At 37.3% G+C, this 27801-nt stretch overlaps 2 protein-coding genes across 2 annotated transcripts; one reads left to right on the top strand and one right to left on the bottom strand.

Moving 5' to 3' along the window:
* Positions 1 to 37: 37 nt before the first annotated feature.
* Positions 38 to 27785, top strand: lars1b (leucyl-tRNA synthetase 1b). Its single transcript, XM_057360594.1, has 32 exons — positions 38 to 131; positions 873 to 994; positions 1083 to 1170; positions 1363 to 1443; positions 1544 to 1681; positions 1821 to 1982; positions 2091 to 2203; positions 2835 to 2898; positions 2971 to 3038; positions 3182 to 3407; positions 4173 to 4260; positions 4614 to 4690; positions 5128 to 5181; positions 5688 to 5828; positions 5914 to 5991; positions 6109 to 6194; positions 7549 to 7614; positions 7720 to 7802; positions 8083 to 8221; positions 9090 to 9302; positions 9522 to 9579; positions 9898 to 9961; positions 10268 to 10451; positions 10654 to 10744; positions 10982 to 11122; positions 11309 to 11449; positions 12827 to 12937; positions 13155 to 13265; positions 24931 to 25035; positions 25222 to 25317; positions 25923 to 26055; positions 26772 to 27785. Exons 1-32 carry the CDS (start codon positions 126 to 128, stop codon positions 26975 to 26977), a joined length of 3534 nt encoding a protein of 1177 aa, XP_057216577.1. The 5' UTR covers positions 38 to 125; the 3' UTR covers positions 26978 to 27785.
* On the bottom strand, positions 19351 to 23226 carry LOC130570332 (leucine--tRNA ligase, cytoplasmic-like). The gene is made up of 6 exons (XM_057360593.1): positions 22998 to 23226; positions 22670 to 22780; positions 22101 to 22205; positions 21819 to 21914; positions 21081 to 21213; positions 19351 to 20364 (listed from the first exon to the last, which is right to left on the bottom strand). Exons 2-6 carry the CDS (start codon positions 22739 to 22741, stop codon positions 20159 to 20161), a joined length of 612 nt encoding a protein of 203 aa, XP_057216576.1. The 5' UTR covers positions 22742 to 22780; positions 22998 to 23226; the 3' UTR covers positions 19351 to 20158.
* Positions 27786 to 27801: the final 16 nt, after the last annotated feature.

The raw sequence follows: 27801 nt of genomic DNA, 5'->3' as shown, positions 1-27801 counted from the left end.
ATTACCCATAAGTCCAAGCGCGTCTTCCGCCGGCATTTCTTCACGGTGTCATCAGCCACGCGCATAAGCAGCGTGAGTTTCCACTCTTACAGAAATCTTGCTGAAGTTTCTGCTAATACATCAGCATGACGGTAAATTTAATCTACTGAAGATTTATGGTTTACACGTTTTGCTTTATTTATTTTAGACCACCTTGCCTCATTATTTGAAATCCCATAAAACGCATTAAAACTGGTCACTTATGCAGCATTGGTTTTCTTTAGCAACTAACGTTAGCTTCGAACATGTGTCTATTACTTTTGTTCGTTTATGTGCATTGAGTCGTATATAAACATCCGATCTTCTGATCCACACAGCGATGCATCTACATCACTGTTGTATTTCATTTTCTTGTAAACTGGTGTAGATTGTCGGCTGACTAACACATGTGACAGCAGCTGTCAATAGTGCTGCTAATGTGTCCTAATATCATCTGCTCTGCATATGCAGTACAGTAGTAACTTCTATTCCAAGTATAGGCCTAGCACTAGTAATAATGCATTGTGTGGCAAGCTAACAAGCAGATATTCTGGTAGCCCTTCATTATAAATTAAACAAGTCATTAACGAGACATACGCATATAACATATACTGTAAATATGTTCAGCTGTAATACTGAAAAATTGGATTGGATGGTGTATATTTATAAACATATTCATATACACAATATTTTATGTATTTAAAATATATAACTAATACTACTAATCATAACATAGTCATAATAATTACGTAAGAAAAACATGTACAGATATAGATATATTTCAGTTCTCTGCTGAAGTTTTCACGTATGTAAATTGAAATGTAAAGACATTCTGCTGATGTTATGTGTCTTAGGAACGTAAAGGAACGGCGAAGCTCGACTTCTTGAGGAAGATCGAGGAAGAGGTCCAGCAGAAATGGGAGAAGGAAAAGATGTTCGAGATGAACGCTCCAGCCACCGCTGGAGAAAGTACCAAGTGAGTCTGTTTTCACATCTTGAAGATTTCCTGAATCTGCACCTATTTATTTTCATGTCTAATTTCTTGTCATTCTCCGTTTAACCAGTAAGAACAAGTATTTTGTTACATTTCCTTACCCGTACATGAATGGGAGACTTCATCTCGGGCACACGTTCTGTCTGTCTAAGTGTGAGGTAAGTATTAGGTATTAATAATGAAAAAGTTTATTTGTTGATTTACAAGCATTTCATTTCTAAAAAAACTTGGAACTGTGCATGCTCTTTAAACTGGAGATTTGAAAGGATTTCTAGTTATCATTGAAGCGTCTGCATTTAATAGGAACCCGCACAATTTATTTACCTTACATTATGACTGATGTCTTGCAGTTTGCTGTGGGTTACCAGCGCTTGAGAGGAAAACAATGTCTTTTCCCATTTGGACTGCACTGCACTGGAATGCCTATCAAAGTGTGTCCTTTAAACTCAATCCAGCACAATCACATCCATACACTTTATAATATCAACATCAAACCTATTATGTATATATATATATATATGTGTGGGATAGGCATGTGCAGACAAGCTGAAGAGAGAGATGGAGCTCTACGGGTTCCCGCCGCAGTTTCCTGATGAAGATGATGAGGAGGAAGAGAAGCCAAAGATCACTGATGAGGTCATCATCAAGGACAAGGCAAAGGGCAAGAAGGTACATCTACAGTTTGAGCACCTTGAGCAGAACTCAGTTGTCATTTATAATGGCTTAGTATGTCCAGAATGAAAGAATTGAGGCTTAATAAATTTGAAGTTCTGTTCTACTCCTGTTTTCAATCTCATTCAACTCGCAGAGCAAAGCCGTGGCCAAGTCTGGATGCTCCAAGTTCCAGTGGGACATAATGAGATCTCTGGGGCTGCGTGACAATGAAATCGTGAAGTTTGCCGAGGCAGAACATTGGCTGGATTATTTCCCTCCGCTTGCTGTAGAAGACCTAAAGAAAATGGGTGTGAAGGTATGAGTGAATGAGCAGTTTCCATTCTGCTTAATACTTTACAATTTTACAACAAAATGCAACTGAGCTTGACATTGTGCATCACACTTTTTTCCATTATTGTTGTAGGTTGATTGGCGTCGTTCCTTCATCACGACGGATGTAAACCCCTTCTACGACTCTTTTGTTAGGTGGCAGTTTATCACTCTGAAAGAGAGGAAAAAGATCATGTTTGGGAAGAGGTACACCTTTAAACATAATCAATTGGATAGGATCTGCTCTGTACTTACAATGTAGAATAATGAAATTTATGTAATGGAGATCTGCTGATAACCTCTAGTGTGTGATTTTAATAATCCATAAAACGTCATCTTGACAAGCAGTTGGTTAATATGTATTGCAAAAAAATGGCCAAATGACTGACATTGGCATCATTTAACATTTAATACAATTTAATTAATGCTTTTCTTAATGTTGTCCAAATACTTGTTGTGGACTCTGTATGTTTTTTTTAAAGGAGTTTACCTTCAAAATGAAAATTCTGTCATCATTTACTCACATTCTTGTCATTTCAAACCTGTATGACTTTCTTCCGCATAACACAAAAGGAGATATTTTGAAGAATGTTGTTAACAGCCCCCCATTCACTTGCATTGGTTACAATAGAAGTGAATGGGTGGGCTGTGCTGTTCTGTCAACAACATTCTTCAAAATATCGTCTTTTGTGTTCTGCAGAAGAAAGAAAGTCATACAGGTTTGAAATGACAAGAAGGTGAGGAAATGATGACAGAATTTTCATTTTGAAAGTGAACTACTCCTTTAAAGGTTAAATGCTTTTTAAGATTTTATAAAATCTTTCTTGGTCTGTTACAGATATACCATATACTCTCCCAAAGATGGGCAGCCATGCATGGACCATGACAGACAGACGGGAGAGGTGGGATGATTTTTATTTAACGAATCTCTGTTTTATTAGATAAAAATTCAATGAGGTAATGCTTTGTTACAGGGAGTTGGTCCTCAAGAATACACCCTTATCAAGATGAAGATGAATGAACCGTACCCATCAAAACTCAGGTACTGCAGTGGCCCTGAAGTACTTCTGTTGCATGGTACTTAAAAAACTGTGTTACCATTGTACCATCATCAAAAATGACATCATTGTAGCTTGCTTGCCGTCTAATGTTTATCATTGTTTGTGGTTTTCTGAATGTTTTTAGTGGTCTTGAAGGCAAGAACATCTTTCTGGTAGCTGCAACTCTGAGACCCGAAACCATGTTCGGTCAGACAAACTGCTGGATCCGTCCGGATATGAAGTACATTGTGTTTGAGACAGCCAGCGGCGAGCTGTTCATCAGCACACAGCGCTCGGCCAGGAACATGTCCTATCAGGGCTTCACCAAAGAGAACGCCCAGGTTCCTGTTATCATGCAGATCATGGGCCAGGTCTGTGTTTCCCTCACATGCACAAAGAAGTGTAACGGGAATAAAAACTCAAATTTACAGTTTAAAGAGTAAATATTTTGTCATTTTTTTAGATCATACTTTGGTTTATGGAGTGTCCAACAACAACTTTACCTACATAAAAGGTGTAAAAACACTTTCATTTTCTTACAATAGGCTGTTATTCTTACCTTACTTCTCGACTGACTCTCAAATGAGTCGTTCAGCGTTTCATCGGTCTAATCCCCTCCTTTCTGTCAGCCTGTCTCTGATCTGATTGGTCAGATGGTCTAGTCTGCTGTGATTGGTCTACCGCGTGCAGTGTCACAAATGTAACGTAGGCGGGCAAATCTGACCCGGAACTGAAATTAGAACAACAGACGACTCGTTCACGTGATTCAGAGTCGACTCCTTTTTTCCCAAGCCAATAACTTTGTTATTCGTTCACTTTCGGTTTTACAACTTGGCAGTCTGCTTACATTCACACGCAGCAACATTACGCACTGCATGAATTGTCATTTTAAGGACATCGTAATAGTTACACTTTAAAAAATCCTGACAAATCATTTCACAGGATTGCTTGGATCCTATGGAGAGAATCTGAAACAATTTCTGAGCTCAAAGTAGCATTGTGACTTTTATAAGATTATAATATTGGGTAAACTGTCAAACCATATTTGAACATATCGTTTAAATATATCATTTTAACATAGATTATTTAAATAATCATAAAAAATGTATTCTAAGATGTTTCTCTTTCTTCCCCAGGACATCCTGGGCTGTGCATTGAGCGCCCCCCTCACCTCCTACAAGACCATCTACGCCCTGCCGATGCTCACCATAAAGGAAGACAAAGGTACCATCCCATAATATCACCTCATCACATAACATTACCCCTTGATGTAGAAGACGTGCCTCGTAACAGCCCGCAAGGCAGTTTGCACATGTTTTGAAAGGCAAAAATGAAAGTGCTGTTTGTCATTGTGGAGCACGGTGAAGCTAGTAGAAATGGATATGGAAATGACTGGTAATGGATGAGGCCCTCAGGCGGCCAGCGCCACATAACGCTTTTTTGCCTTGGGTCTTCATTCTCACCCTGAAAAAGACCTTTCTTAAGATTGAAATGTCACGTGGGCTAAAAGTTGTTGTTTGTGGAATGGAACGTGAAGCAATTTATGGAAGACGCTTAAATGTCATTTGTAAACACAGGAACTGGAGTTGTCACCAGCGTGCCGTCAGACGCGCCGGATGATATCGCTGCTCTGAGGGACATCAAAAAGAAACAGGTGTTGTGTTTACTTTATATCATATATTATAAAGTTGTTTGCTTTGTTTTATGCTACATCCATTGGGTTCATAATGATTATGTGTTAGGGATGTAACAATATCAAAATCTCACTGAACGATAATACCTCGGTATACAGCCAACGATACGATATTTGTTGTTCGGTTTAAAGTGGCACATGATGACTTGGAAGCGTGCCATAAGCATCCTCTTTTCTCTATCGTTTCATACAGTCATGTGACCACGATAATATTGAGACAATTTTGCTATTGGGATAACACAATATCGATAATAGTGTTACATCCCTATTACAGTACGTGTAGTACAATGACATTTTGGACAAGGAAACACTGGAGAACAGGACATCACTTAAAGTACACATGCTTAGTATAAAAAATTCTATAAGAAAGCCTAAATCGTTTGTGCTGTTGTTTTTAGGCTTTGAGAGAGAAGTATGGAATTCAGGATCATATGGTTCTACCCTTTGAGCCGGTAAGAAGATTCCTAAACTAAACACTCATCACAGTCCTTTTTTATTGAGTTCTGTTATGTTTATTAGTTTAATGGTCATTCATATACTAACGTACTGGACAAAATCATCTTTTTTTAAGGAGATACTCTTGCCATTTCCACACTTTTGCCAGTATACAAAAGTATTAATAGAACTTAAAATGCTTTGTTTCCAGCTCTTAAATGATAAAATACCACCTTCCCCTGTTGTGTTTGAGCTTCTATTTCCTTCCCAACCATAAGTTGCTTCTAAAGGATGTGCTTGAAATGTATTCACTTTGATCTGTCAATATCTGTCTTGGGTTTTGTTGGATGCAGTGCCATCCAAAAGCTATTAAAAATAAAGTGCCATTCATTTTGTCCTGGCACATCTTTCTGTTTCAATGCGTCAACACAAGAAAAAAAACATATATCCATTTCATGGGGTCTTTAGGTAAGTCAGATTGTTTAGTGGATCTGAGGTGGTTTGCGACTCTGTGTTCTTCCAGGTGCCCATCATTGAGATACCAGGATATGGAAACCTGTCAGCTCCTCTTGTTTGTGACGAGCTGAAGATTCAAAGCCAGAACGACAGAGAGAAGCTTGCAGAGGCCAAAGAGAAAGTTTACCTCAAGGGCTTTTACGAGGGGGTGAGAACATCTGAACACCAACATCCCTTAAACACTATTTTTTTAGAATTAATTCCCATATTTATCCAGAATTTTGTTTTGCTAGATTATGTTGGTTGAAGGTTTCAAGGGGCAGAAGGTCCAGGATGTGAAGAAACCCATTCAGAAGATGATGGTGGAAAAGGTCGGTAGATTTTTTTCCCCCCCTGCTACTCTTATATTTAACCGTGTGATACTGCACCTTCGCACCTGTATGTTCATGATCGATGTGTCTGACCCCAGTGTGTTACTGTGTTGTCAGGGTGAAGCTCTGATCTACATGGAGCCAGAGAAGCAGGTGATGTCTCGCTCTGGGGATGAGTGCGTGGTGGCGCTGTGTGATCAATGGTTAGTGTGACTTTGATGTTTTATGCACCGTTCTTCCGTGAACTACGGCTGTTTGATCAGTAGGAAGTGATGCTCGTCTGCTCGATGTAAAATCACAACGAGATCGAGTCGTTTATAACGTGTATTTAAAAAAGTCTTCTATCATCATTACTATAAATCAACTTTATTATCATGAAAATACCTGAAAAGGTTTGAAGAACAGTGATAGAATATGACCACAGCACAGGCATTTCCTGTGACTAATTGCTCTTCTTCGGTTTCCCATATTTGGAGTTTATGCGCGAGAGAGCCCTCTGGCTTTAGGATGTGGCGGCATTTAACCGTAAGTCATTGAGAAACTGAGAGCATAAGAATCGTACGATATATCGCCCAGCCCTAGATATGGCGCGAATACGTGTTTTTCTGTGTCTTTGGTGTGTTATAAGTTGCCCATGCATGTATTAGACACGTAAAATTGCAAAAAATGAAAGTGTGGGAACAAAAGATGCATTCTATCTAAAAGCGAATGCTCACCCAGACCTGCCTGAAACGCCTCGTGTAACCACACCCCCACAAATCTACGTCAGTTCGTGGTATGATTTGACTAAGACCGCACAAATGTATACGCAAGTAAGGTGGGCGTACCTGTCAGTACAATTGCTTTGGAACCTGATGTTCCAAATATGGTAAGAGGCGTCACATTTCCGTCACACGCTTGCTGTATTCGACCAATCACTACGCACTGGTTAACTGGCCAATCGTAGCACACCTTGTTTTCAGAGATATGAGCTTTCTAAAAAATCAGCGCGTTTCAGAGAAGCGGGGAAAAGAGCAGATACACACGTTTTTGAACCTTAAATCGTGTATACACATTGCATTACATCTTAAACAAATTATTTTGTTATTTGTTTTAGCCGTGTCATATGACCCCTTTAACTTTAAGATTTTCAATTTTTATGTTAACTTTAGTTAAATATTGAGCTACTTTATTATATGCTTTTGTTATTGAATTTTTTTGTTACTATATAAGATTAATTGGTTTTAGTTTTGTTTATTATTATAACTTTAGTGCTTTAAATTTATTTAAATTTATTTCTGAGGCAATATTTCAATTCTTTATTTTTCCCAATAATGTTTAGGCCAATATTTTATTTGCTTTGAATAAACAAAAACGCTTTCAAAGTTTTAATTTTAGTAAACTAAAATCACCTTGCAACAACGTTACAAAAACGTTCCATTCCTTTTACAGTAACGTTTCATGCTTTCATAGTTAATCTGTGGGTTTTTTTATCCAGCTGTTGTAGTGACTTGCCTCGCCTCAGGGCTTCTTGTCTGAATTGGCTTTTCAGAAAGTGACTAGAGTCTTATCTCTCAGGTATCTGGATTACGGCAATGAGGAATGGAAACAACAAGCCACGGGCCTCCTGACGGCTCTGGAGACGTAAGTCTGTCTCGCACACTGTGTGACATTGGGACATTACACACTTGTTGTTGTTGGACAACCTGTATGAATGTGGTAATATTGACTGAATGCTTTCCTCTTCAGGTTTTGCGAAGAAACCAGGAAGAACTTTGAAGCAACGTTGGCTTGGCTTCAGGAGCACGCCTGCTCTAGAACATATGGATTGGGTAAAGATCTGCTTATCTGTGTATCTGTGTGTTTTTTTTCAAGCTTTAATGTTTGGAAGCTTTTTCCCATAAGCATGTCAGATGACCACCTTTGTTTGAAGCCTGTATTAATCAAAGCTTTTTCATAAGGACAAGGCCTCTTTATAGTTCTTTTGTAATACTCTTATTTTTTTGCTCTGGTGCCCCCAGAGCACTCAGCGATAGCATCAGCAATTTTCTTGCCGTTCCTTAGAGAGAACCTTTTGATTTTGGAGTTCTTTTATGTGTTCGGTTCCCATAGGAACACGGTTGCCATGGGATGAACAATGGCTCATTGAGTCCCTGTCGGACTCCACCATATACATGGCCTTCTACACCCTGGCACATCTTCTCCAGGGAGGGGTCCTCAACGGACAAGGACCCTCGCCACTGGGAATAAGGTATTATTTGCTCTGGATCAGCTCTGGAAAGGCTAGATTTTTTTTCCTGTCATTTATGGGCATTTCAATTTTTGCAAAGAAACTTAAGAATACAGAATGAAAACTCAAGTGATGGTGAATTTTTCATATAGTTTGATGTGTTTATTATTTTTCTTTAAAAAAGTTTTATACATGAAAATATATCTTGCTTAAGAAAAAGATCAAATTAAGAATGATAATAAGTTAATAACATAATAATGTTTTAAGCTGTGAAATTAACTTAAATGAGTAGCTTTTGTTAAATGCAAAAACCAATAAACAAAGAAATATAAAAATATAAGTAAGAGCTGGTAAGCGATTGATCGTGATTAATTGCATCCAGAATAAAAGTGTGTGTTTACATAATATTCGTCTGTGTACACATACATGTAAATATTTAGGAAATATTTGCATGCATATATTTATATATAATTTAAATCACATATATATATATATATATATATATATATAAACGTTTAAATATTTTTCTTAATTATATACAGTATATGCATGTGTATGATGTTATAAATACAAAATAAATATGCACACTACACAGACATATATTATGTAAAGACACACTTTTATTCAGGATGAGATTAATTGCAATTAATCATTTAACAGCCCTAATAAAAATTTGAATGAACAAATTGTAAAAAATTATAAAATAAGCAAAGTATTCAAAATTCATCTTGTGTAAAATAACCAAATTATAATCCGAGTAATTAATCAGATGAAACTAAATTAAATGGTAATTGTAAATAAACACTTAAACGTTCAGATATATATTGTTCCTAGGATAAAAATAGCAAATGAAGAAATGCTAGAGAAAAACACCGTTTTCTCCCCGTAGACCCGAGCAGATGACGAGGGAAGTGTGGGATTACATCTTCTTCAAAACAGCCCCTTTTCCAAAGACGGCCATCCCAAAGGATCACCTACAGAAGCTCAGGAGAGAGTTTGAGTTCTGGTACCCTGTCGATGTGAGAGTGTCAGGAAAAGACCTGGTGCCCAATCACCTCTCCTACTATCTGTACAACCATGTAGCCATGTGGCCCAATGACAGGTACCACATTACCACCTGCTTATCAAGAGTATTCAGTTTACATGTGGAAGATCCACAGACTTCAAATGTTCTCTGATCATTTGTACATTCTTTTTCTATATACTGTACATTGTATATGACTATTTCACAACTATTATTATGGTAGTTAGTATATTTAAGTGATATTTAGCAGTTCAACACTTTTATTCGCTGATTTTGGGATTTTTTTCCCCTGTAAAGTGGAAAATGGCCACAAGCAGTACGGGCCAACGGTCATCTTTTGCTAAACTCTGAAAAGGTGGGTATATGCTACTTAATTTTGATGTCCGAAAACTGACTTTACTCTTCATTCCTACTCTAAGTATAATTTCCAACATGTCATCACAAACAGTCAATATAACACACAAAAATATAATTAAAGAATCACAATTATAGTCAGTCCTTCCACAACTAATGTGTACAGACAGTTTTAAGGGAACTTGACTTGAGCACTTAAATGCAGGAGCCCACCGTTCATTGTTTTCTGAGAGCTGCCATGTAGCAGTGGCACAGTAGTGTGAGGGCCCACATCGCTGCTTGCAGCTATATTCTTATAAATTGTGTTTACATCCACCAGATGTCCAAATCTACTGGCAACTTCCTCACTTTGAGTCAAGCCATCGCAAAGTTTTCTGCAGATGGTAAGTACACCATCAATAGAATGAGATTATTGGGCACATTTGGCCATGTGGACTTTTAGAAATAATCATTTTTAAGTTTTGTCAACTGATAGTGTTTTGTCATCTCTGGTAATGTTTTGTTTGAAAACAAAAATTTGTAGACATGTTTTATTTTTGGAACAAATGGAGTTTTGCCAATGATTCTTTTTCTATTTAAACAAACAAGTCATATTTATATTGAATTTCATTTGTTTTCCTCATACCACATCTCAAGCATGTTTCTGATGCTGTTATGAGTCTGAATACACGTCGGTCTGTTTGTCTCAGGCATGCGTTTGGCTCTGGCTGACGCAGGGGACACGGTGGAGGACGCTAACTTTGTGGAGGCCATGGCGGATGCTGGAATCCTGCGGCTGTATACATGGGTGGAGTGGGTGAAAGAGATGATAGCCAATCAGAACAACCTGAGGACCGGACCACCTGACACCTTTAATGACAGAGTATTCATTAGGTAACACTGGAGTTACTAAACAACCATGAAGGCTGTTTTGTACCACTAAAGGTTCAATATTGTTCTTGAAGACATTTGATGTCTTTACAAAAAATAGATAGAAATATGATAGACGATAGCTAGTTCTTATCATTCTCTACAAAACCGTACAAAAAATGTTCATTTTCTGTATTTTGGAACGTAAAACCTGTCTTTTCTGCAGCGAAATGAACTCCAGCATTATTAAAACGGAGCAGCATTATGAGAGGATGATGTACAAGGAGGCATTGAAGAGCGGATTCTTTGAGTTCCAGGTAACATATGAACTGTCAGATCCACTGGCTTTCGTTGAAAAGCCGCTGTCGGAATCCTGATCGTCGGCAGGTGGCCGCCATCTGTTAGGCTGAATAAACTTTGTGGATGTTATAAGTTGTAGTTACAGCTGCACCTGTAATATTCAAAAACACAATTGAAGTTTGTTTGGAGACTTCATTATCAATTCACAATGTTTGTGTACTTTTCCTACACCGTGAATTCTTGTTTCTTTGTAGGCAGCGAAGGATAAATACAGAGAGCTGGCCATCGAGGGCATGCACAGAGATCTCGTGTTCCAGTTTATTGAGCAGCAAACACTCCTGCTGGCTCCCATCTGCCCCCACCTGTGTGAACACACCTGGTCCCTGCTGGGGAAGGTGAGACCCCCGAAACGCTCTTCCACAAGTTTCCACTGAGGATTCACACATTTACCACAACATTGAAAACCATTTCCTTTGTGTTAAACACTTTTTCAAGGTTCATTTTGTAGAAACGACTCGAGTCTGCAAACAAGATCGTTTCAGTTCGTTTCACAGATTCGTTTCTGTTTTTTCTTCATTTAGAGTAGTTCTGTAATGAAGGCCAGCTGGCCCACAGCCGGTCCGGTGGACGAGGTATTGATTCGATCCTCACAGTATCTGATGGATACGGCTCATGACCTCCGCCTGCGCCTGAAAGCTTACATGCAACCAGCCAAAAACAAGGTAGGAATTCTTTACACACCCACCGACGTGAGAAATGAGAATCTGATGTTAAACAACGCAAATTTGAGCTTTTGAATCTCCTCCGTTATAGATATGTCATAATGTAATTTAATATCGAAAAGATTTGTTTAGGATGATTTCAAATGTTTTTTGTATTTGTTGGTTCGGGGAACAGACACAGTCGCTATATTATAAGTGGATGATACCGAGTGATGGGTTTTAAGTGAGCTAAGTGAGCTAGGTGATATGTCGTGGCCAATCATATACGTTAACTGGCCAATCATAGCACACCTTGCTTTTCAGAGCGATGAGCTTTGTAAAAAATCTGCGTGTTTCAGAGAGGCGGAGCAAAGAGGAGATACAAACATGCACGGTATGTGGAAAATACAGCGATTTTGAACCTTAAATCGTGTATACACATTGCAGTACATCTAAAACAAACGATAATATTTGTTTTAGCCGTGTGATATGATCCCTTTAAACTTTTCTGGTATCATTTTTATTTAATAAACAAATTAAAGATGTTCTTCCAGAGCAACCCAGAAAAGTGTTCTTAATAGCCACGAGTTTAACAGGTCTCAAGACAGAAGGCATTCAGACAGCAGTCCGATTCAAACTAGGGCTGTCACGATTATTAAATAAGTCTCATCACGATTGTTTGACCTCATCTTGATGGATTCAGATCATCGCAATTATTGCGCATCTCTATAGAAGACACTAGGGGGAGCTGTAGTGCATTTGCATATTGCATATTTTAGTGTATATATTGTAACTAAAGCATGGTAATACTTGTAAAATTTACCACCAAAACACAATCACTTTAAAAAAACTAAAGCATATACCACAAAAATAACCTGCAGTACAATTTTATGTTATTTCAGTGTGAAAACCAGTCTACCAAAATCTCATATCTGACCATTCAAGTCGGTTGAGATAAAATGAATAGCAATACATGTTTTGAACAGCAGGGGCCGCTGTGTTTACTGCAACCTTGGGAAAACATGGATATGCTGATATTTCTTAAATGTACAAATTTCAAGAAAAGTCTTAGTTTGTTTATATTAAAGAGACTTTTGTATTATTCATTTTTTATTTTATTTGGATTTTAAATTTGATTTTAAAATTGTAATTTAGTTTTGTTATTTGACATAAAATATTTTTTTATTTGACAAAGAATTTTGCAGCATTTAAGAAATAATAAAAGGGAAGTTGTTCATTTATAATTTCTCAACTCATTTTGTAAGAATAAACCGTGAATAAATCGTATCGTGAGATCAGTATCATGAATCGCATCTCGAGCTGAGTGAATCGTAACATCCCTATCGTCTTAAATTTTTGCGTATTTTGTTAAATCTTGCATTCCTTTATCGACCACAGAAAGGAGACAACAAACATCCAGCCAAGCCCACACACTGTAACATCTATATAGCGAAGACCTACCCACCCTGGCAGCACAGCGCCCTCTCTCTGCTGGGCAAACATTACAAGGTACCCTCCGTTTAATCAAAGTCTCCACATTTTTTAAATATTCAATATTTTAGAAAAGGTGATTATTGGTGAGTAACACATGTGGCGATGGTGACTTTTATTATGTAGTGCAGGGATTTGCAGTATTCTGTATTGTACATCTCTGTGGTGATACTCAGAATGTCAGAGCAGATGAACTGTCAATCAAACGGCTATTCTTTCCTATTGTCATTTCCAGAGCAACAATGGAGCTCTTCCTGACAATAAAGTTATCGCCATGGAGCTGGGAGCCATGCCAGAGCTGAAGAAGTACATGAAGAGAGTGATGCCCTTTGTAGCTATGATAAAGGTAGAAGATGGTACTTTATGGTATTTTATGAGTATGGTCAAACACTAGCACCTGGCAGTGCATACTTTAATTTGAGCTCAGTTTACAAGTTTTTAAACTCAGATGGCCTATTATTTTCATAATATGGTCAGAAAGTTATAAATTGCAGCTACAATATTGATGTATTAAATATGTCATGTATTTATATTAGGGCTGTCAATATATTAAAAAGTGTAATCGCTATATAGAAAATGTTATGGATTTAAGGGTTACAATGGGAGTTGTATTTGTTTTAATGGAAACTATAATAGTGTACACTGGTATTTGGATTCTATTGGTGTGATGTAATCTGGAAGTTGGGAACCAATTGAACAACAGTAAGCCCTATTTGAATAATGCCCAAAGCACACTACAAAGATTAATTTTGTAATGGTTTTAATGGAAACAATTAAATGTTTTTTTTTTTGTTTTCTTTCAGGGTAACTATACCCATACTGTGCTCCACACAACAATATTGAATTTAAGCTTGAATTAGAAAAGTTAAAATCGCAAATCAAATCGCAATCGCAATGTCTGTCAATAATATCGCAATTAGATATTTTCCCCAAATCGCACAGCCCTAGTTTTAACTGTGAGCAGCATGCAGATGAAGAAATTTAACCAGAGGAAATGATTTATCGGCCATAATATATCGGCCGATACGATAACATTAAAAATGACCATTTATCGGCCGATACAGATATGACCTATAATTTATCGTGCATCCCTAGTAGAAATATCACCACGTTTGGTCTGGTGTTATTTATATATATATATTTGCTTTTTTGCACATATTTGCTGTGCGTATCCTAATTCTACCTGCTCTTATAAGCAAATATTTACTCAATATAGATATATTACATAGATTTTAGGTTTCAGCCTAAAACACGAGTTGTGTAAGACAATTCTTGCTTTTCACCTCAGGGTTGAGGTCCAGCATGCAAAGTCAATCCCACCCAAAGAGAATTCACATGAGGAGCGAGCAGTGATGTAGGATGAGTGCAGCTCTGTCTCCTGACATAAGAGCAGTGCATTATCCCTCACAGTCCTTCAAGTCTTACGTAACCACAGCCAGTGAAGGGCTTTTCTCAGTTCTGTTTCTATGGCCATGTGATAATGCATGTCACTTTCAATAAGGAGTAGTCATATTGATGGGTTTTAGACCATGAAGCAAAAATATACTGCTTGTGACCGGAAACCGGTTCAGAGATACAGTATTAGATGAAATATTAAATTCATAGATATGGTATTGTTTGTGCTTTAGTTACGTTAACAAAATCAGTGCGAAATCAGTTGCTTTGGGTTTTCTCCTGTACAGTCGAAATATAATGTAATATAAATATAATATTAGTAGTACAGTGTTAGCAACCCATTTTACTTTTATTTCAATAAAATCAAGAAATTGATTGATTTCGCTTAATCACATGTTTGTGTTACATGTTGTAAAATGGCCTTTGTATTTTGAGGCAAGTTATTTGGAGGAACATGCATTTTTACTTTTGACCCTTTTTTCGATTTGGTAGATGCTTTTATCCCAAAGTGCGTTAGTGCTATACATTTGCTACCAGTATGTACATGGTATCGAAACCATAAACGTGGCATTGTTTGTGCCATGCTCCACCTCTTTGATTTACAGACAAAGCACTTGAATCAGCGAAGTGTTTTGCATACTGCACACCATGATATACTGTATGTTATCGTCTTGTAGGGATGGAATGATCCACTGTGGGCCTGTTGAAAGTCGATTATAATATCTGATAGGGATGTAACGATTCACCGTGAGCCGGTTGAAAATCGGTTATAATGAGTGACGATTCAAATCGGTTGAGGCTTGAACTGAATCGCAATACATTTTTTTGAACAGCAGGGGTCGCTATTTTCACTGCAAACCTAAACGTGGATGCTGATATTTCTTAAATGCAAAAAAATCCAAGAAAAGCACAGACAGTATTAGTTTGTTTATATTAAAGAGACTTTTTCTATTATTAATTTGTTATAAAATTGCAGTTTAGTTTTGTTATTTGAAATGAAACATTATTTTATCATACAAAGAAACGTGAAGCAGTTGTTCATTTCTAATTTGTTTCAACTCGTTTTTTCAAAATAAATCGTGAGTAAATCGTGAATAAATCGCATCGTGAGATCAGAATCGTGACTCGCATCGCATCGTGAGCTGAGTGAATCGTTACATCCCTAATATCTGACCATTCAAGTCGGTTGAGATAAAATGAATCGCAATACATGTTTTGAACAGCAGGGGCCGCTGTGTTTACTGCAACCTTGGGAAAACATGGATATGCTGATATTTCTTAAATGTGACCCTGGACAACAAAACCAGTCTTAAGTAGCACGGGAACATTTTTAGTAATGCCAAAAATACATTGTAGGGGTAAAAATTACAGATTTTTCTTTTTACCAAAAATCATTAGGATATTAAGTAAAGATCATGTTCCATGAAGATATTTTATAAATTTCCTACCGTAAATGTATAAAAACTTTCTTTTTGTGAGTGGATGGCCTGCTACAGTGCCTCAGATGAACAACTTCAAAGGCAATTTTCTCAATATTTTGCTTTTTTAGCACCCTCAGATTACAGCTTTGTAAACCATTGTTGTTCCGCCAGATAGTGTCCTATCCTAACAAACCATATATCAATAGAAAGCTTATTTCTTCAGCTTTCAGATGATGTAAAAATCTCAATTTCGAAAAATTGACCCTTAAGACTGGTTTTGTTGTCCAGGGTCACAAATGTACAAATTTCAAGAAAAGTCTTAGTTTGTTTATATTAAAGAGACTTTTGGTTAAATTGTGCCCTAACCAGACATGACACAAGTTTGTAGCAACAATGAATTTTGTGCTGTGGAACACAAAAGAAGATATTTTGAGAAATGGTTTTGTGTCCATACAATGGAAGTCAATGGGGTTTGGTTAGCAACATTCTTCAAAATATCTTCTTCTGTGTACTGCAGGAGAAAGAAAGTCATACAGGTTTGCAAATGATGTGACAATGAGTAAATGATGACAGAATTTTCATTTTTGTGTGTACTATCCCTTTAAATATCTGTGTTTTTTTCTATATGCAGCAGGAATAGAAAGATATCCACTGTGTTAAAAGGGATAGTTCACCCAAAAATGTCATGAATTACTCACTCTCAAACCTGTATAAATTTCTTTGTTTGGTTGAATACTAAGATATTTGGATGAATGCTTGTAACCAAACAGTTCTTGGCCACCATTGACTACCATAGTAGGAAAAAATACAATGGTTGTCAAAAGTGCCCCAGAACGGTTTGCTGTTCTACATTCTTCAAAATGTCTTCTTTTGTGTTCAACGGAACCAAAAATTATTAGTTATTAGTCAATGCTGTCCAAGTACTGTTTGGTCATAAGCATTCTTCCAACTATCTATCTCTGTGTTCATCACAACAAAGAAATTTATAAAGAACATTTGAACAATTGAACATATTGAACAACATGAGAGTGAGTAAATCATGACAGAATTTTCATTTTTGGGTGAACTGTCCCTTTATCTCAACCTAAAGGAATTTCTCTTACATGTGCTGGTGTCACCACACACGTCAAAGAGTCCCGTAGTCCAGTCTCCTCCTGTCTGAGTGATAGTGGTCACCGTCGTTGTGGCCACTCCAAGACCAGGTTGAGTGAGAACAGGAAGCTCTGTCTTTTCATATCCTTTTACAATTGGTTTCTCGTCTCTTCCACCCGATGAGTCCATTTGGTGCTGAGAACGACACAGTAACAAATGGCTGTTCTGACCTGACCTAAAAGTTTCGACAGCTTTGTGACAAAAGGACATCCAACAAAGAAACGCATTATAATGAGGGTGAACACTTACATAGCAGTGAATGTCAAATTGGCATACAACCCCAAGCAACGACAAGAGACTGCAGAAAAAAAGTAAGGTTGAGTTTCCCATAGTGACAGTGGCGTGTTCTTTCTGATAGCCAGTTGGCCGAAAAGCCCCGACAGAAAGCTGCTTTGAGCTGATAAGGCCCCAGCCGTCTTAATACACACACAAACCCACAACACAGGAGACACAGACCGCGTTTAAACCTCTCAAGTCACACTAATAAAAAATAACACAAACAATAGCTAGTGCATCACACAAATCCCAATCTGAAACACATAATCATGCATTATTTGGGCCACAGACCAACACACAAAGATCAAGCCAAACCTCACACATGCAACATGAGCTTACCTGCGATTCAGACGCGTGACGCTACACAAACTCACCCCAAGAGCACAAATAAAGACTATGCAGAATAGCACGTTCTCTTGAGGTTAATGTTTCGCATCACTTCCTTCTGCCGCACACATTAAACTGGGTCACGATGAACATTGCATGGAGATTTGTAGATGGGGTCGGTTATGTTTGGCAGTCAAGTGCATGTTAATGTCTCTCTCAGCATGTGTGGATGGTCTCGCCTCCAACTGCATCCATCCGTGTCTTCATATATAAGACAGAGGTTTTCCAGCAGGCCCATTCAAAGAAAACTGTGCTGTTTGTGCTTGTGTGGTTCATACATTATCTCAATTGAAAAGCATGTCATCACAAACAAAGATTTAAATGTCCCTCATACAAATACAGCCGTGGAAAAAATGAAGAGACCACTTCAATTGTGTTTTCAGCTTTTCTGAATTGACTATTTATAGGTGAGTTTCGGTAAAATGATCATTTTTGTTTCAATCCGTGAACTACTAGCAATGTTTCTCCCAAATTTCTAATAAAAATATTGTTTCTATTTGCATTTATTTGCAGTAAGTGAAAACTGGAGAAACAGGTTAAAAGAACAGAAAAGATGCTCTGTATTTATTATGGTTTGTTTTAGATGTAATGCAATGTGTATACACGATTTAAGGTTCAAAAACGCTGTATTTTCCACATACCGTGCATGTTTGTATCTCCTCTTTGCTCCGCCTCTCTGAAACGTGCAGATTTTTTACAAAACTCATCGCTCTGAAAAGCAAGGTGTACTATGATTGGCCAGTTAACCAGTGCATAGTGATTGGTCGAATACTGCAAGCGTGTGAGGAAAATGTGACGCCTCTTACCATATTTGGAACATCAGGTTCCTCTTCAATTGTACTGACAGGTACGGCCACCTTACTTGCATATACATTTGGGCGGTCTTAGTCAAATCATACCACAAACTGACGTAGATTTGTGGGGGTGTGGTTACACGAGGCGTTTCAGGCAGGTCAGGGTGAGCATTCGCTTTTAGATAGAATGCATCTTTTGTTTCCGACACTTTCTTTTTTGCAATTTTAGATGTCTAATACATGCATGGGCAACTTATAACACACCAAAGACACAGAAAAACACGTATTTGCACCATATGACCCCTTTAAGCAACAGTAATATCTGTACGTGTATTTAGGAAAAGTTCATATATGTATTTTTTTTACTGATACCTGGATTTTGATCACACTTTTCATGCGTCTAGTCATGCTGTCAGTCTTTCACATTGCTGTTGGATGACTTTGTCAGATTTGATTTTGTTGAAATTCAACAGACTCTGAATTGGAATTACCACATATAAAGAAATGTTGCTGAAATGAAAATTTGGAATGGTCTCTCCATTTTTTTCCATGGCTTTGTCAAAGCATTAGTTTTAAAGGTGGATGTCACAGTAGAATGGGTGAAGGATTCTGCACATTTTAAAAAGCAATTAAATATTGCCTAAAACAAATATAATACATCAAATTTAATAGTGATGGAGACTTTCATAGTGGTTGTAAAAACAAACATTTACCTGTGTGAATATCTTTTTTCAGACATTTATATTAATTCAAAATGTCATAGATTTGTCCTTAACGGTTCTTTTTTTACAAAACACCTTGGTACCTTTTTAAAATGCGATTTTAGAGAGTCGAATGACAAATATATATAACCTATATGCTGCTTTTGTTTTTTTGTCATTGAGATTAAGTAAACATCTGTCAAGTATTTTTATATACATTTCAACTGTACTGATTTAAACAGAATAATGCAGAAAATATGTGCCAAATGTATGGCAACAATGTAAAAAAGGACCCAAGGTGGCATCCAGAGGCACATTTTATTAGCAATTATTTATTAAGTGTTCAGAATTCATGAAATTTGACAGACTGAGGGCCGACAAAAGTGCAGACAACACAATTGAATCCCAGACACAACGTTTGGAGGAACAGATCTCTTTACAGAAACTCTGTTGAAATACTATGATTTATGGGTGTAAAATAGAGAACAGGTGTAAATATGATAAATGAAAATCCATAGGCAGGTATAAACGGTAAGAAATCCTTCAAAGCATCCATAGGGACTACATACAGTTTACATGCTTCTATAAAATAACAGCGATCATAAAAATAGCTTTGTTTTTGTTGTACGCTTTAACTCTGAAGAACTTGCATGACAGAAATCTACATATAGTTTACAGAAAAAGAACACAAATGATCCTGTATAAATATCCTGTAGCTATCACAGCGAGCATCAATGACTGCGTATGATGAACAAAATGCAATTTTAATGATCTCTCGTACTTAAAAAAATCATCTTGCAGATTCTGCATGGGAAATGTAAATTTGTGAGCATAACGGTAAGAACCGTTAATCAAAAAATGTAAAATAGCATGAATATTTCCAATCCCATTAGCTTGAATGAGCATGAACTTTAAATGTACAGTCCCCCCAGGCTTTTATTATGTAAAATGACAGTGAATATGACACCGATTCAAACGCAGACAGCAATTAACTAGTCACATTGAGGCTAAACACCAGCTAGTGTTAGATTAACTTTCATCTCAGCCGATGCAAAAAATGTTTTCTAGACAAGAGAAAAGAATCTACTTGTAAATAAAGTAACAATTGAAATCTCACTGGACCAGATAGACCAAAGTGTCTCCGATATCCATTTTCAGGCCGTTGTCGCTCATCTGAACTGTGCTTTTTTCCAGGCTGATGTGGAAGACTGAACTGTCCGAGATGGCAAGTTTTCCCTCTTCTTCTTTCCCCAGAATGGGGATTCGTCTGGGCCCGAGCACAGGGTCCTCAAAACGCATCAGTTTCACTTTGGATAAATCTGAAAGTTTTACAACCGTTATTCATAAACAATAACAACATTTATGTAACATGCCCTGGCCATAGAAGTATTAGAACACTCGTGCTTAAAATTGCGTGAACGTCACGGCATTAGATAACGAAACAACAAGCGACACTTGGTTTCATATTTTGCCATCGAATGCACAAAACTCACATTATAAAGAGTGGCTTCAAATATCCAAATATTGCCCTAATATTGTTTTAGGGTTGCAGGGCTTTAAAGTCCCCGTGAACCGGAAGTTGCGATCGTTTTCACTTCCTTATTCTGACACATTTCCGAGTGAAAAGGAATTTCAAAGGAGAAAGTTAGTGGGCGTGGCTTGTGTTTTTCACTGCAAATTGATTGGATGTGTAAAAACAGCTGTTGCATTGATTTTGAAATGGAACTGGCAGCAGACTGACAGTTGAAGGGGAGGAGTTAACGGATGCTCTGCCCAAGCCGTCTAATTTACATCATTTAAGATGGATAGTCATTACAGGAAGGAAGTGCATTTTCAGATTTAAACTAAAGATTATGAGGACACAAGAATTTTAAAAAGAGAATGACCCACATTGATAAACTAATTACAAATAAACACTGCAAAAATAGGCACTGCAATTTTAAATTTCACTGGGACTTAAATATTTTCTTTACAACCTTCAATTCCAGCAAATTGTTCGAGAAAGACTGGAATGTTAGAATGATTATAATCTTACCCTTGATCCCTCGGTTAACTCGAGAAAGTCTACGGATGATCGAGTCTTTGCTGTCTCCATGTCGAATCTCAATCTTAGTGGAGAACAGACCGCTGGCTGGCTGCGGGTTCAACATTGACACGGATACTCCAGGCTGTTAGACAGAAACAGAGGTCATGGCACATGATGACGGATTTATGAACGATAAATAAAAAATGTGACAGTTTGAAAACCGACAAAGACAATTTTTTGTCAAACACAAAAAAGTATCATATGCTGCTATTGCGAATAGGACAGTCTATATTAGTGAATAGGAAAGCCAAACCCCAAAATTATAAGTGTGTCACACGTTCAATTGGGACAAATGATAAATATTTCTATGTTGCCATTTTGGAGCTCAAAATACTATATATGCAAAAGAGTGGCCATTTCATTCTTGACCACTTCTGCATTCACCTAATACTAAACACAAAGAGTAAACAAATATATAAAAGTTACCTTTTTTGGCTAAATAAGTCCTTTGAACAATTATTTTCATCCAAATGCATGGCAATCATCCAAAAACATTTTCATTTCTGAATGAATGCTGTACGCCTACACTGCAACATGTTGAGATGCACCAAAAGAGCATTACAAATACACAGAGCGCTTCTAAAATGATCCTCGCTCTCCGTGCATGTGCAGGAGTGCAGATAAAAAAACAATAGAGAAACAATAGACGGTGGGAATGACAAGGCCTCAACGGGCCATCATCATTACCTCAGATCGAAAGACACAGAATGGTTTCCCAGGGCAACAGTCCTCCTTTACTTTGTCATCGGCTTCAGAGGCGAACACCATGTCTATCTGATCCAACTGTTGGATGGGGGAGAGAAGGAGAGAGAACAGGTCAAATGTTTAAGATATTCAGGTTGTTGCAAAGGAATAGTGTTTAATATCTGCCGAGTGGCTTTCAGAAGGAAAACACATTTTTCAGCTGGACATAATGCACATAAATCGTATATAAAAACGCTTCGGCCTTTACAAATAGCGTGCTTCTACCTCAAGTGAATTGGTGAGATAAACAATGTTTTCAAGCAGGACGGCACGCTCATCAAACTCCAGTTCTAGATCAAGTACCCGCGGCCCATTTTTCTCCAGATTTTCCTGAAAACAAACAGACACACAAACATGACTAAGGGGCTATGTCCACCGAGGCGTTTCTGCCGGCGTACGGCATGTTTTTTCAGTTGCTTCTAACGGAAACGCCACGTTTTTTCTGTCATCATTGTCTAGCGTTACATTATATACTCACGCTCTTATTCATATAAAGGCCTTTAAACTATTTAGGCGCGATTTGAAATGGTTGTATTGATATGCAGTTAATCTCATGAAAAGGGTACGATTAATAGCGATTACACTTTTTAATATATTGACAGCCCTAATATAAATACATGACATATTTAATACATCAATATTGTAGCTGCAATTTATAACTTTCTGACCATATTATGAAAATAATAGGCCATCTGAGTTTAAAAACTTGTAATCTGAGCTCAAATTAAAGTATGCACTGCCAGGTGCTAGTGTTTGACCATACTCATAAAATACCATAAAGTACCATCTTCTACCTTTATCATAGCTACAAAGGGCATCACTCTCTTCATGTACTTCTTCAGCTCTGGCATGGCTCCCAGCTCCATGGCGATAACTTTATTGTCAGGAAGAGCTCCATTGTTGCTCTGGAAATGACAATAGGAAAGAATAGCCGTTTGATTGACAGTTCATCTGCTCTGACATTCTGAGTATCACCACAGAGATGTACAATACAGAATACTGCAAATCCCTGCACTACATAATAAAAGTCACCATCGCCACATGTGTTACTCACCAATAATCACCTTTTCTAAAATATTGAATATTTAAAAAATGTGGAGACTTTGATTAAACGGAGGGTACCTTGTAATGTTTGCCCAGCAGAGAGAGGGCGCTGTGCTGCCAGGGTGGGTAGGTCTTCGCTATATAGATGTTACAGTGTGTGGGCTTGGCTGGATGTTTGTTGTCTCCTTTCTGTGGTCGATAAAGGAATGCAAGATTTAACAAAATACGCAAAAATTTAAGACGATAGGGATGTTACGATTCACTCAGCTCGAGATGCGATTCATGATACTGATCTCACGATACGATTTATTCACGGTTTATTCTTACAAAATGAGTTGAGAAATTATAAATGAACAACTTCCCTTTTATTATTTCTTAAATGCTGCAAAATTCTTTGTCAAATAAAAAAATATTTTATGTCAAATAACAAAACTAAATTACAATTTTAAAATCAAATTTAAAATCCAAATAAAATAAAAAATGAATAATACAAAAGTCTCTTTAATATAAACAAACTAAGACTTTTCTTGAAATTTGTACATTTNATCACTTTAAAAAAACTAAAGCATATACCACAAAAATAACCTGCAGTACAATTTTATGTTATTTCAGTGTGAAAACCAGTCTACCAAAATCTCATATCTGACCATTCAAGTCGGTTGAGATAAAATGAATAGCAATACATGTTTTGAACAGCAGGGGCCGCTGTGTTTACTGCAACCTTGGGAAAACATGGATATGCTGATATTTCTTAAATGTACAAATTTCAAGAAAAGTCTTAGTTTGTTTATATTAAAGAGACTTTTGTATTATTCATTTTTTATTTTATTTGGATTTTAAATTTGATTTTAAAATTGTAATTTAGTTTTGTTATTTGACATAAAATATTTTTTTATTTGACAAAGAATTTTGCAGCATTTAAGAAATAATAAAAGGGAAGTTGTTCATTTATAATTTCTCAACTCATTTTGTAAGAATAAACCGTGAATAAATCGTATCGTGAGATCAGTATCATGAATCGCATCTCGAGCTGAGTGAATCGTAACATCCCTATCGTCTTAAATTTTTGCGTATTTTGTTAAATCTTGCATTCCTTTATCGACCACAGAAAGGAGACAACAAACATCCAGCCAAGCCCACACACTGTAACATCTATATAGCGAAGACCTACCCACCCTGGCAGCACAGCGCCCTCTCTCTGCTGGGCAAACATTACAAGGTACCCTCCGTTTAATCAAAGTCTCCACATTTTTTAAATATTCAATATTTTAGAAAAGGTGATTATTGGTGAGTAACACATGTGGCGATGGTGACTTTTATTATGTAGTGCAGGGATTTGCAGTATTCTGTATTGTACATCTCTGTGGTGATACTCAGAATGTCAGAGCAGATGAACTGTCAATCAAACGGCTATTCTTTCCTATTGTCATTTCCAGAGCAACAATGGAGCTCTTCCTGACAATAAAGTTATCGCCATGGAGCTGGGAGCCATGCCAGAGCTGAAGAAGTACATGAAGAGAGTGATGCCCTTTGTAGCTATGATAAAGGTAGAAGATGGTACTTTATGGTATTTTATGAGTATGGTCAAACACTAGCACCTGGCAGTGCATACTTTAATTTGAGCTCAGATTACAAGTTTTTAAACTCAGATGGCCTATTATTTTCATAATATGGTCAGAAAGTTATAAATTGCAGCTACAATATTGATGTATTAAATATGTCATGTATTTATATTAGGGCTGTCAATATATTAAAAAGTGTAATCGCTATTAATCGTACCCTTTTCATGAGATTAACTGCATATCAATACAACCATTTCAAATCGCGCCTAAATAGTTTAAAGGCCTTTATATGAATAAGAGCGTGAGTATATAATGTAACGCTAGACAATGATGACAGAAAAAACGTGGCGTTTCCGTTAGAAGCAACTGAAAAAACATGCCGTACGCCGGCAGAAACGCCTCGGTGGACATAGCCCCTTAGTCATGTTTGTGTGTCTGTTTGTTTTCAGGAAAATCTGGAGAAAAATGGGCCGCGGGTACTTGATCTAGAACTGGAGTTTGATGAGCGTGCCGTCCTGCTTGAAAACATTGTTTATCTCACCAATTCACTTGAGGTAGAAGCACGCTATTTGTAAAGGCCGAAGCGTTTTTATATACGATTTATGTGCATTATGTCCAGCTGAAAAATGTGTTTTCCTTCTGAAAGCCACTCGGCAGATATTAAACACTATTCCTTTGCAACAACCTGAATATCTTAAACATTTGACCTGTTCTCTCTCCTTCTCTCCCCCATCCAACAGTTGGATCAGATAGACATGGTGTTCGCCTCTGAAGCCGATGACAAAGTAAAGGAGGACTGTTGCCCTGGGAAACCATTCTGTGTCTTTCGATCTGAGGTAATGATGATGGCCCGTTGAGGCCTTGTCATTCCCACCGTCTATTGTTTCTCTATTGTTTTTTTATCTGCACTCCTGCACATGCACGGAGAGCGAGGATCATTTTAGAAGCGCTCTGTGTATTTGTAATGCTCTTTTGGTGCATCTCAACATGTTGCAGTGTAGGCGTACAGCATTCATTCAGAAATGAAAATGTTTTTGGATGATTGCCATGCATTTGGATGAAAATAATTGTTCAAAGGACTTATTTAGCCAAAAAAGGTAACTTTTATATATTTGTTTACTCTTTGTGTTTAGTATTAGGTGAATGCAGAAGTGGTCAAGAATGAAATGGCCACTCTTTTGCATATATAGTATTTTGAGCTCCAAAATGGCAACATAGAAATATTTATCATTTGTCCCAATTGAACGTGTGACACACTTATAATTTTGGGGTTTGGCTTTCCTATTCACTAATATAGACTGTCCTATTCGCAATAGCAGCATATGATACTTTTTTGTGTTTGACAAAAAATTGTCTTTGTCGGTTTTCAAACTGTCACATTTTTTATTTATCGTTCATAAATCCGTCATCATGTGCCGTGACCTCTGTTTCTGTCTAACAGCCTGGAGTATCCGTGTCAATGTTGAACCCGCAGCCAGCCAGCGGTCTGTTCTCCACTAAGATTGAGATTCGACATGGAGACAGCAAAGACTCGATCATCCGTAGACTTTCTCGAGTTAACCGAGGGATCAAGGGTAAGATTATAATCATTCTAACATTCCAGTCTTTCTCGAACAATTTGCTGGAATTGAAGGTTGTAAAGAAAATATTTAAGTCCCAGTGAAATTTAAAATTGCAGTGCCTATTTTTGCAGTGTTTATTTGTAATTAGTTTATCAATGTGGGTCATTCTCTTTTTAAAATTCTTGTGTCCTCATAATCTTTAGTTTAAATCTGAAAATGCACTTCCTTCCTGTAATGACTATCCATCTTAAATGATGTAAATTAGACGGCTTGGGCAGAGCATCCGTTAACTCCTCCCCTTCAACTGTCAGTCTGCTGCCAGTTCCATTTCAAAATCAATGCAACAGCTGTTTTTACACATCCAATCAATTTGCAGTGAAAAACACAAGCCACGCCCACTAACTTTCTCCTTTGAAATTCCTTTTCACTCGGAAATGTGTCAGAATAAGGAAGTGAAAACGATCGCAACTTCCGGTTCACGGGGACTTTAAAGCCCTGCAACCCTAAAACAATATTAGGGCAATATTTGGATATTTGAAGCCACTCTTTATAATGTGAGTTTTGTGCATTCGATGGCAAAATATGAAACCAAGTGTCGCTTGTTGTTTCGTTATCTAATGCCGTGACGTTCACGCAATTTTAAGCACGAGTGTTCTAATACTTCTTTGGCCAGGGCATGTTACATAAATGTTGTTATTGTTTATGAATAACGGTTGTAAAACTTTCAGATTTATCCAAAGTGAAACTGATGCGTTTTGAGGACCCTGTGCTCGGGCCCAGACGAATCCCCATTCTGGGGAAAGAAGAAGAGGGAAAACTTGCCATCTCGGACAGTTCAGTCTTCCACATCAGCCTGGAAAAAAGCACAGTTCAGATGAGCGACAACGGCCTGAAAATGGATATCGGAGACACTTTGGTCTATCTGGTCCAGTGAGATTTCAATTGTTACTTTATTTACAAGTAGATTCTTTTCTCTTGTCTAGAAAACATTTTTTGCATCGGCTGAGATGAAAGTTAATCTAACACTAGCTGGTGTTTAGCCTCAATGTGACTAGTTAATTGCTGTCTGCGTTTGAATCGGTGTCATATTCACTGTCATTTTACATAATAAAAGCCTGGGGGGACTGTACATTTAAAGTTCATGCTCATTCAAGCTAATGGGATTGGAAATATTCATGCTATTTTACATTTTTTGATTAACGGTTCTTACCGTTATGCTCACAAATTTACATTTCCCATGCAGAATCTGCAAGATGATTTTTTTAAGTACGAGAGATCATTAAAATTGCATTTTGTTCATCATACGCAGTCATTGATGCTCGCTGTGATAGCTACAGGATATTTATACAGGATCATTTGTGTTCTTTTTCTGTAAACTATATGTAGATTTCTGTCATGCAAGTTCTTCAGAGTTAAAGCGTACAACAAAAACAAAGCTATTTTTATGATCGCTGTTATTTTATAGAAGCATGTAAACTGTATGTAGTCCCTATGGATGCTTTGAAGGATTTCTTACCGTTTATACCTGCCTATGGATTTTCATTTATCATATTTACACCTGTTCTCTATTTTACACCCATAAATCATAGTATTTCAACAGAGTTTCTGTAAAGAGATCTGTTCCTCCAAACGTTGTGTCTGGGATTCAATTGTGTTGTCTGCACTTTTGTCGGCCCTCAGTCTGTCAAATTTCATGAATTCTGAACACTTAATAAATAATTGCTAATAAAATGTGCCTCTGGATGCCACCTTGGGTCC

This window comes from Triplophysa rosa, linkage group LG19, assembly GCF_024868665.1.
Source record: "Triplophysa rosa linkage group LG19, Trosa_1v2, whole genome shotgun sequence".
Lineage (NCBI taxonomy): Eukaryota > Metazoa > Chordata > Actinopteri > Cypriniformes > Nemacheilidae > Triplophysa > Triplophysa rosa.
The sequence above is the reverse complement of the archived record's forward strand: the minus strand, read 5'-3'. Positions and strand labels throughout refer to the sequence as shown.